General features: G+C 37.8%; 1 protein-coding gene across 1 annotated transcript in view; it reads left to right on the top strand.

Annotated features, from left to right (window-relative positions):
- ADGRG4 (adhesion G protein-coupled receptor G4) overlaps nt 1-12,150 on the top strand; it is a 106,836-nt gene that overhangs the window by 58,290 nt on the left and 36,396 nt on the right. The window contains 2 exon segments of the mRNA XM_006774702.1: nt 7,502-7,718; nt 9,167-9,329. Coding sequence (XP_006774765.1) covers nt 7,502-7,718; nt 9,167-9,329 — 380 coding nt within the window.

Genomic DNA, 12,150 nt, shown 5'->3' with positions numbered 1-12,150 from the left:
GGAAAAAAAATTAAACTCAAAAAAAAAAAAAAAAAAAAAAAAAAAAAAAAAAAAAAAAAAATAAAAAAAAAAAAAAAAAAAAAGAAAAATAGGTACAATATAAAGGAAAGAAAATATATATTCAAGTCAAAACAATTTTTGTTTAATTTTCAATCTTGCTGACACTCATTAGATATCTTGGTTGGAGAAAACTCATCAGTTTCCCACTTAAATATTCATTTTTCATAACTCCTTAATAACACATAGTTAGAAAAAGTACCCTTATGTCAAAGGTCTGTGGGTTCTTTGTTATGCTCAGTTTTTGTTATCTCCATAATATTGAAGATACACCACATTCTAATGAAGTTGGCTGGAAATTCTCATAAAACTGTTTCCTGTCTGTGTCCATCCCACTGTCAGTGCAGGATAGTGTGTGATTGAGATAGAACAATGTATTTCCCAGCTATGTCAGGCAGAACTGCAAAGCACTGCTGTTTCAACCCCCAACATCATGGAGAAAAGGGACAAAAGCACAGATGCTGTAGTAGAAAGTGATATTGAAGAACATTAGCATTGGAATCAAACAGGCCTGGGATAAAATCTGGTTAGAATTCCTATGTCTTAATTTATTAATCTGTAGAAAGGGAATGATAATACAGTACCCACCATATAGGGTTATTGTGGTAATTAAATGAGAAAATGTATTTATAATGCCTTGCTGTGGTATGTTGTCTCTAAAATCCCCACTGTGGATTCATTCTGTTCTTATCACTTGGGAGTTAAATCAGGGCTGGCTTGTGACTGGTTAGCCTAGTAGAATTTGGCAGTAGTGACACTGTGCCAATAATGAGACTAACTTTCAAAAGGACTGGAATTTTCTGCTTCCTTTCTTTTGGTATGCTATCATTTGTGATTCTTCCTCTCATAACCATGCCATAAGAAGCCCAAACAGTGGTGTGCTAGAAAATGTTTAACAAACGACTTTTCCAAAAAAAGTAATGATTCATAGCATTTGCTGATTTCCTGGGTATAATACTCCACCCATGGCTAAATACAGATCAAATCATGTAGTTACTGAACATGAAGTTGGTAAGAGATGCACAGATACAGTAGCTATTTTAAAAAATCACAAGAGCATATATTATTTATACTAATAAAAGGGTAATATGCTAATTAGACTAGACATCTTTCAGATGTCCTTCTGGACAAAGCCACAGTGGCAGGGACCTAGGCAGAGGGGGTTAGGGGTGATTAGGCTGGTAGGGGAGCAGTTAGGGGGCGATCAGGCTGGCAGGCAGAGGCAGTTAGGGGTGATCAGGCTGGCAGGGGAGTAGTTAAGGGCATCAGGCCAGCAGGCAGAGGTAGTTAGGGGCGATCAGGCAAGCAAGCAGGCAAGTGGTTAGGAGCCAGTGGTCCTGGATTGCTAGAGGGATGTCTGACTGCTGGTTTAGGCCCGGTCCTGGCAGGATCGGGCCTAAACTGGCAGTTGGACATCCCCTGAAGGGTCCTGGATTGGAGAGGGTGCAGGCCGGGCTGTGGGACATTCCCCTCCACTGCATGAATTTTGTGCACCAGGACTCTAGTTTAAATATATAGCAAAATAATTAGTAGGTGATGTTTTGAGTATCACCATTGTTGTAATATACTTTATTTAACTGTAAGTTTATATAATTTAATTTTTAATAGTGGCTGTATTTGACAATCAAATAGTTCACAAAATTGCTGAAAATTTAACAATTGGTCCTCACAAGTTGATAAAAGCTGGCTCCGGTACACCACAAGCCAAATCCTGCATACCACTGGGCCTAAGCCACTGGCAGAGGCCATGTGTCAGGAATAGTCTCAACTGAACTCAAATAACAATAGCCTCAACTGACCAGTCCTTGGTAGCATCAACTGCCAGCCATGTGAATGGGCCATTTTGGAATTCCAGCCTAGTCTAGCCTTCAAATAACTTTAGTCCCATCTGCCATCTGACTGCAACTGCATGAGAGAAACCAAGCAAAAACTGCTCAACTGAGTCCCTCCAAAACACAGAAAAATGATGGATAATAATAAATTGTTGTTTTAAATCAGTAAGTTTTGGGGTATAATATGCAGCAGTCAGAGTTAAAATCCTGGCTCATAGGAATTGCTCAATAAATAACAGATAATATTATTGTTTTGATTGTTGCAATTACTGTCAGATTAATTATAACAATTTTAAGCAATGGGAATATGTTTATTCTAAAACAATGAATGGATGGTTCCTTTTCTTGCTTTTGCTTGGGGACTTAGACTTTTTACACAAGTGTAATTTGTCCTGAAATTTTACTTAAAAAACATATAACTCTAGATTAAAGGCCTAGAATTACTTTCTACAATATAGTTGGTCTCCTAGTGGCCTGTTGTTTACTTTCATTCTGCCACAACAGGGAGTGCATGAAGTGAAGTCACACCACTGCAGTCCAAAAAATGATGACCACAGGTAGGCAGCTCTGGCTAGCCCATTTACAACAAAGCCTGAACAATTTAATTACAACAGTGGAAAGATCTGTGAGTGAACACTCTGTATTTTTCTTCCATCTCTAGTCTTATTATTTTCTCATATTCTTTAACAGATCAGAAGATAGATATAACAAGGACAAAATATTAATTTAGAAGAAATTAGTACAACCTTACTCAATCTCCCCTCTTCCTTTCATCCCCTCAGAGAGAACTTTCTGCCTACTCAGTTCCTATGTAAGACATAGTTGCACAGAGTGAAGTGATGGTTAAGAGCAGGAGAGAGATTGAAATTGAGAAGATCTCAGTTAAGATTCCTTAATTTGCATTAATAGTGAAAAAAGTTGATTCAGAGCTTTATTATTTTGTTTTCCCAAACAGAGTTGGCTATTTGTAATGTAACCTGGGTTAAGAGTGTTATGAGCATATCTCTCTGAAATTTTTCTCAACAGATCATATTTTTCAATTATTTTTCATTATATTTGGTTACTGGACTTGAATGTGAATGATTTAAGCTAGGAGGGTACCACAAGGGAGCGCAACTTTATATGTGTTATGTTGAACTAAAATCTAATTAGTGTTGTATTTAGTTTAACAAAGCTCTTAACTTTGAAATTAGGCAATGATTCAAACAAAAGCTATTTTATTTTTTCCTGAATATTTAAACTTTATTTTTGAGAACAAGATATTCTCACCTATAACCAAAACACCATTAACACAACCAACCTGTGTGACATTGTTATAATAATGTCATCTAACATAAAGACACATCCACATTTTCCCTTGTCATTACCAAAATGTCCTTTTTTGCTTTTAAAAAATCCAGGGTCCAGTCAAGGATCATTTGTTGTATTTGGTTGCCACACATCTTTAGTCTCTTTTAATATAGAAAAGCATTCCTGTTTTTCCTTTTTCATGAAACTGATGTTTGAAGAGTCCAGGCCTGTTGTTTTTGGTGGAATATGCTATAATCTTGTTCTGATTGCTTCCAGCAATCTTTGGCAAGAATACTACAGTGATACTTATTTCCTATTGCATTGCTTCAGGCACTGCCTGCTAGTCTTTCTGCTGTAAGGGTGCCCTCCCATCCCTGACCCACATGGCAGGTGTAGGTTGCTCAGGGTCAAAGAGAAGGAGTTGGGGGCAGAAGTCAGATGGGTCTGCATGGATCCAGACCCTTGTTCTTTACCATATTGCCCTCTCTTCTAGAAAGGATTATTTAGCCTATGAAGTTCCACAAGTTACATACCTATTCTATTACTACTGGAGGCTCGGTGCATGAATCTGTGCACGGGTGGGGTCCCTCAGCCTGGCAGGTGACAGAGGCAATAGGAGCCTTCTTGCCCAATCCCAATAGGGGCCGATCAGGCCGGCCAGCCCAGGGGAGGGACCATGGGAGGTTAATCGGCTGCAGGAGGTTGGCTGTGGAAGCACACTTACCACCAGTGGGCAGCTACTACGTTGAGTGTCTGCCCCCTGATGGTCAGTGCACATCACAGTGACTGGTCGTCGGGTCATAACAGTTGCTTAGGCTCTTATATATAGATAGATATATTTAGTGATGCTTTCAGTTTTTTAAAAAAAATCTTTATTATTTAAAGTATTACATATGTCTCCTTTTTCCACCATTGACCTCTCCTCAGCTGTTTCACTCCCCCCCCCCCAGCACATGCCCTCACCCACCTGCTGTCTGTGTCCTTGGGTTATGCTTATATGAATGCATACAAGTCCTTTGGTTGATCTCTTACCCACCCACCCCCCTCTGCCTTCCCTCTGAGGGTGGATGGTCTGTCCGATGCTTCTGTGTCTCTGGATTTATTTTTGTTCATCAGTTTATGTTGTTCATTACATTCCACAAATGAGTGAGATTGTGTGATATTTATCTTTCTCTGACTGGCTTATTTCACTTAGCATAATGCTTTCCAGGTCCATCCATGCTGTTGCAAAAGGTAAGAGTACCCTCTTTTTTATGTGTCTGAGTGTCTGTGTGTCTGAGTGTCTGTGTGTGTGTGTGTGTCTGTGTGTCTCTGAGTGTCTGTGTGTGTGTGTCTGTGTGTGTGTGTGCGTGTGTGTGTCTGTGTGTTTAATTTCAGTTCTTTATTGTTAAAGTGTTACATGAGCCTCCTTTTCCTCCCGTTGACCTCTCTCTGGCCACCCCACCCCCCAACACATGCCCTCATTCCCCTATTGTCTGTGGCCTTTGGTTATGCTCATATGCATGCATACAAGTACTTTGGTTGATCTCTTACCCCTTCACACCCTGTCTTTCCTCTTAGGTTGGACAGTCTGTTCAATGCTTCTATGTTTCTGGTTCTATTTTTGTTCATCAGTTTATGTTGTTCAATATATTCCATAAATGAGTGAGATTATAGCCATACTTTTTTCCAGAGTGGCTGCACCAGTCTGCATTCCCACCAGCAGTGAAAGAAGGTTCTCTTTTCTCTGCATCCTCGCCAACACTTGTCATTTGTTGATTTGTTGATGATAGCCATTCTGACAGGTATCAGATGGTACCGCATTGTTGTTTTGATTTGCATCTCTCAGATGGTTAATGATTTTGAGCATGTTTTCATATGTCTCTCTTTTGAAAAGTGTCCATTGAGGTCCTTTGCCCATTTTTTGATTGGATTGTTTATCTTTCGTTAAGTTGTATGAGTTCCCTATAAATTTGTGAGATTAAACCCTTATCATATATTACATTGGCAAATATGTTCTCCCATGCAGTGGGCTCTCTTATTGTTTTGTTGATGGTTTCTTTTGCTGTGCAGAAGCTGTTTATTTAGATGTAGTGCCATTTGTTCATTTTCTCCTTAGTTTCCGTTGTCCTATGAGCTTATCAGTAAAGATATTGCTATGACATATATCTGATATGTTGCTGCCTATGGATCCTTCCAAGATTTTTATGGTTTCCCATCTTATGTTTAAGTCTTTTATCCATTTTGAGTTTATTTTTGTGTATGGTGTAAGTTGGTGGTCTAGTTTCACTGTTTTTGCAGAGTCTTTGCTTCCTTTGAAAAGCTCATGGTGTAGGCTGGATGTGGCTGTATTAGTTGTCTTGAGGCTGCTGGGAGGGGCTGGCTCTTCAGGAGAAAAATGGCTGCTTAGGTTTGGAGGGTCAGGAAAGACTCAGTGCTGGGTTCCTGGTCACCTCTCCCTGTTATGCTCTCCTTCACTGCCTCTCCTCAGACTCTACAAATTTGCACCTCTATCTGCACCACAGCCTTAGGTGAGTGTTTGTAATTGAAAGGTCCTATGAACTGGGTTTAGTGAGTAAAAGCAAAGACAAGACAAAGGCAAACCAACCATGTGACTGTGAGTTTCTCTCCCCCTGGCAGTGCATGGCTCAGGCAGCTCTTCAGGCTGCCTTTCTGGGAGCAGCTTCTCATGGCTGTGGACTTAGATCTAGAAACCCCTGCCACCAGCAGCCCTGTGGACTTCCTTTCCACAGTTGGATGTTATTCCTGGTCCCAATGGACTCGGACTTGGTGCAGTGCAGCTTTCTCCTGACCCTCATGGCCCGGTGGTCATGCATCTCTCTCCAGCCCAGATCCCTGATCCTACCATTCTCCAGGCATCCTCTGTCCTTCCTGGCTGTGAATTACCTCACCAGCTGTGTCTAATTCACCAATTTTGGGTGGATGTTATTTGATTTAGTTCAGTGATGGCGAACCTTTTGAGCTCGGCATGTCAGCATCTTGAAAACCCTAACTTAACTCTGGTGCCGTATCACATATAGAAATTTTTTGATATTTGCAACCATAGTAAAACAAAGACTTATATTTTTGATATTTCTGTTATATATTTAAATGCCATTTAACAAAGAAAAATCAACCAAAAAAATGAGTTCGCATCACCTCTGACACGCGTGTCATAAGTTCGCCATCATTGATTTAGTTGCTCCTTCTTCTGCTCCGGGACAAGGTGCAGAACACGTCTGCCTGTTTGGCCACAATTTTTCTTCCTCCAACAAAAGCTATTTTAAAAAGGCATTTATGAGACAATTAAGGACATTTGAGTACTGAGTGGATATTTGATGATTTTGAGTGTTATTTGTATTGTGGTTATGATAAGCAAAGGTCCTTTGTTTTAGAGATGCATACTGAAGTGTTTATGGATAAAATTATATGCTGCCTGGAATTTTCTTTAAAATAATTTGGGTTTGTGGAAGGTGGGTGGGAGTATAGATTAAATCAGATTAGCTCTTCATTGACACTTGTTGAAGTAAGGTGATTCATGAAGTACGTGGGGATTCATTAGACTCTTCTTTCTACTTTTGTGCATATTTGAAAATTTCCATAACAAAAAATGAAGAAAAGTGAATGAGTTAATATCCAGTATTCTTACTCTCTAGAAAAAAATCTAAATTAAGTTACTTTTTATTGTTATGTGGTTCATGTTTGGTTTTTTTTTTCTGTGGGCTGCTGGTTCTTGACAGAAAAACAGTCACTACCACCCTTGATTATGAAAGCATAGACTGAGTGTTTGTTGATATTTGAGTAAAAGTGGGATCTACTTAACTCAATCCAATATTCAAAAGTCTTAACTTGCCCTGGCTAATGTGGCTCAGCTAATTGGGCATCACCCCATGCAGGGAAAGGTTGCCAGTTCAATTCAGGTCAGGGCACATGCTGGGGTTGTGGGTTTGATCCCCGGTAGGGGGTATGCAGGGGGCAGCAGATGGATGTCTCATTCTCACATCAATGTTTCTCTCTCCATCTACCTTCCTCTCTCTCTAAAAATCAATAAAAATATTTTAAAAGTCTTAAATTAATTAAAATCTGATTGCAGTATGATTCTTCAGTGACAAAAAGGTTTCTCTGGTGTATTTAAAATAGGATTTAATGAATAAGAGCTTGACTTATGTGCTACTTTCTGAGACTCCATCTATTGTAGAAATTGAGGTCCATTGTTTTCCTTCTGTAAACTTTGTTATGTTATGTGTATTTGCATTTCACTACCTTTACTTTTCAAAGAGAATGAAGCAGTATGGCCCCAAACTAACTAAAGCAGGTTTTCCATTTCTATTTTGTTTCTCCAGAGAATGCAGATGATGTTGCTAAGCACATTTTAAATTTGATCAATGAGTCCCCTTCTCTGGATGAGGAAGAAACAACGATTATTGTTTCTAAATTATCTGATATTTCACAATGTGATGAGATAAGTATGAAACTAACCAAGATTATATTACAAATAATCGATGCTGTTTTGGGAAAGCAAAACAATTCAGTATCTGATCTACATGAAGTAAGCAATGAGTAAGTACTAATACTTTGGTAAAATAAATTGTTTCATACTATTTGTTATTAATTCTTTCACATATAGTAATCACCAATTTTAAAGGTCACATAGCTATGCATTAAATACTAAGCTGTGAAAGAATGCATTCAAAATTTAACGGAACCTTAATGAGAATGACTTTCCAAATAAATAGTTACCCAAACCAAACCTCGGATCTATTTCCCCACTGCTGGTGCTTCCCCAAAGTTCCCCATTTCTATAAAATGCTTCCACCCAGTGTTCAAGCAAAAAATATTAAAAATAAAGCTACGTACCTCCCTCTACCTTGCAGCCAACAAGTAATCAAGTCTTGTATGAGGCGCTGCACATAATTTGTTGTTTTTAATCCTCATCCAAGAATATTTTCCCATTGATTTTTAGAGTGAGTGGAAAGGAGGGGCGAGACAGAGAGAGGAAATATTGATGTGAGAGAGACACATTGATTGATTGCCTCCCGCACATACCCTGACCAGGGCCAGGGATTGAGCCTGCAAACTAGGTACGTGCCCTTGACTGGAATCAAACCTTTAGTCTATAGGCCAAAGCTCTATCCACTGAGCCAAACTGGGTAGGGTCATAGTTTTTTAAATTAAAAAAAATTTTATTGATTTTTTTTTAGAGAGAGAGAGAGAGAGGAAGGAAGAAAGAGAGGCAGAGAAACATAGATGTGAGGGAGAAATATTGATCAGCTGCCTCCTACCAGGGATCAAGTCTGCAACCCGGGCATGTGCCCTGACTGTGAATGGGCCCAGCAACTTTTTGCTGCACCAGAGGATGTCCAACCAAATTGAGCCACACCAGCCAGGGCTGTACATAATTTTTAAATCCCTTAAATATTCCTGGAATCCATCTACTCTCTGTCTTTACCACCACTTTCCTATTCCTAGCTCCATTTCTCTCATCTGACTTTCTATAGTAACTTGCAAACTGGTCTCTCTGTTCTGCTCTTGCCTCTCTCTGTCTATTTTCTACATACCAGCCAGAATGATCTTTCAGTGTATATATCATATCATGTCATTATCTTGCTTTTAAAACTACACAGTGGCTTTCTGTTACATGTAGAAAAAAATCCAAATGTCTTGGCCCATGAGGCCATGTATGATCTGGCTTTACATACAATGGTTTTATTTAATCTTTAAGACAATCTTTTGAGATGAGTGCTAGTATTACTCTGACTTCACAGGTGAGGAAATGGAAACTCAGTGATGTTATTTTATTTGCCCACATAGTTAGAAATCAGAGGAGCTAAGATTTAGACCTTCTGTCTGAGTGCAAAGCCAAGGCTCCTATCTAATAATTCCTTAACAAAATGAAGATAGTGATTAAAACTCAAAGAAAAATCTCACACTTAGGAAATCTTATAAGGAGGATGGGTTTTTATATTTAAAAGGTAGGAATGTTCTTCTCTACCTGGTGTTTCTTGCAGAATTCTGAGGATAATCAACCATGCCGGTCACAAGATGGAGTTTTTGGGGAGGACAGCAAATCTGACAGTGGCCAGCCTGGCTTTGGCTGTCCTGCACGTGGACCACACATTTGAAGGCATGATCTTCAGCATTCGCTCCTATGAAGATGGTAGAGACCCTGAGGTGAGTGCAGCTCAGGGAACTGAGAGCCAATCTGCCAAGCATTTTTTTCCAACTCTTCATTCATTCACACCATGGGAAGGAGAGGGGTTACTTTTTATAACATTTTAATCTTCAGGGGACCTTATGAAAACACGACTATCCCTGGGGTGATTTATACATAACCCTCAGTAGGCTAACACACGTTGGTTGAAATGGCATCTATGAGATGTGCAATGATACCACCTTTGGCTCCGTGACCTGTAATCATCTCCAATGTCAGTTTATCATTTGGTACTATTTATGGAGCACTTATTACATGTTGAGCATTGTGTTACTGCTTCCTTTTTGCAGATAAATAAACAGAAAAGTTAAGTAACTTGTCTAAGGATTCACAGCCTAATGGCTGAGCCAAGATTCAGACTTATGCCTGGATAGCTTTAAAGTCTGGGCCATTTCCACCACTGCATTACTTCAGTCTTTGTCAGGCCATAGGCTGCCAAAACCTGTTCAAAACAATTTGAGAGACCAGTATTTTTTAAACTTAAAAAATCATAACATTTACATACAGGGAATTACACAAATTCTAAGTATACAATCTCTGAATTTTGACAGATGTGTGCATCTGTGCATCTTAAATCCCTAGTTACACTAATAAAAGACAAAGATGCTAATTGCATGGAATGAAATGTTCACATTTTAAACTTTCGGACTATCCTTTATTAATGAATGCAAATACATGTGATCAATTGTATGAGCAACAACGGGCAGAGGTTTTGATAAATTCTCTGAATGATGAACAATTGGCAGCCTTTCAGACTACAACTTCAGCCATTGAAGATCAAACTGTACACCCAAATGCTTTTTCTTGGATGGTCCAGGTGGTAGTGGAAAAACATATATGTATAATGTTTTAACACATTATATTAGAGGTCGTGGTGGTACTGTTTTACCCACAGCATCTACAGGAATTGCTGAAAATTTACTTCTTGATGGAAGAAACTTTCATTCCCAATACAAATTACCAATTCCATTAAATGAAACTTTAATTTCTAGACTCGATATAAAGAGCGAAGTTGCTAAAATCATTAAAAAGGCCCAACTTCTTATTATTGATGAATGCACCATGGCATCCAGTCATGCTATAAACGCCATAGACAGATTACTAAGAGAAATTATGAATTTGGATGTTGCATTTGGTGGGAAAGTTCTCCTTCTACCTTTGGAAATATTATATCTATAGATAATATTAAAAAAATATCTAAACGTGCAATTCTTTGTCCAAAAATTGAGCATGTTCAAAAATTAAATGAAGAAATTTTGGATATACTCGATGGAGATTTTCACACATATTTGAGTGATGAGTCCGTTGACTCAACAGATGATGCCGAAAAGGGAAATTTTCCCATCGAATTTCTTAATAGTATTACTCCTTCGGGAAAGCCCTGTTATAAATTAAAATTGAAAGTGGGTGCAATCATCATGCTATTGAGAAATCTCAATAGTAAATGGGGTCTTTGTAATGGTACCAGATTTATTATCAAAAGATTATGACCTAACATAATTGAAGCTGAAGTATTAACCAGATCTGCAGAGGGAGAGTTTGTTCTGGTTCCAAGAATTGATTTGTCCCCATCTGACGCTGGCCTCCCATTTAAATTAATTCGACGACATTAATTAATTTTAACTTGGGTTATATTATTATTGAGTTATAAGGGTTTTTTTTAACATATTCTAGATAAGAGCCATTTATCAGATATATATTTTGAAAATATTTATCTTTGGCTTCTCTGTTTATTTCCTCAGTGATGTCTTTTGATGAACATAAGTTTTCATTTTGATGTGTTTTTTCTTTTATGAATAACAATATATGATTTGTCTAAGAAATCTTTGCCTACCAGCTGGTCATGAAAATATTCTCCTATACCTTTCTTTAAAAGATCTATTGTTTTAGCTTTTATGTTTAGGACTATAATTCAAATTAATTGAATTATATTTCGTGTATGGTATGGTTCATGGTTTGGAGTTCATTTTGTTCAGTATCAATATCTATTAATTTCAGCACCATTTATTGAAGACTTTTATTTCCCAGTGTCTTGCTTTAGCATCTTTTAAAAAATCAAATACTTGTGTAAATATTAGGCTATTTCTTCACTATTATCTCTCTCCTTTCCTCTTGAGACTCTGAATAAATATACATAAGAATTTTTTATGCTGGCTCAAAGGTCCCTGAGACTCTGTTCATGTTTTTAATCATTTTGCTATCTATTCTTCTGATCACATAATTTTATTGGTTTATCTTCATGTTCATTGACCTCTGTCATCTTCATGTTATTATTGAACCCTTCCTGTGCAATTTAAAAATTTTCAATACTGTATTTTCAGTTCTGGGATTTCCATTTTGTTGTGTTATTTTTGCTTGTTTCCATGCTGTTTCTTCCTCTTTTTGCGATAAGTGCAAGCATATTTTATTTTAAATACCTGAGCATAGTTATAGTAGTTATACATAGTTTAAAATTCTCATCTGCTATTTCTAACATCTGAGTCATCTCAAAATTAATCTCCGTTGATATTATTTTCACTGAAAATGTATCACATTTGTTTTTCTTTCAAATATTGAGTAATATTGGATTATGTCTTTCATATTGTGAGTGTTATGTTGTGGAAATTCTGTATTCTACTATATTCCTCTAAAGACTATTGACTTTTGTTATACCAACTAACTTGGTTGGAATCAAACTGTAGATTCTATCTCTTGGGTGACAGCTCAAATCTCAGTCATCTTTTACTTGGAGTCTGTTTTGTACATATGTGGTTCAGAAGTCAGGCGGACTTTATTTATTTA

Source organism: Myotis davidii, unplaced genomic scaffold (assembly GCF_000327345.1).
Source record: "Myotis davidii unplaced genomic scaffold, ASM32734v1 scaffold1208, whole genome shotgun sequence".
Taxonomy (NCBI): Eukaryota; Metazoa; Chordata; class Mammalia; order Chiroptera; family Vespertilionidae; genus Myotis; species Myotis davidii.
This window is presented reverse-complemented; position numbering and strand designations above follow the sequence as displayed.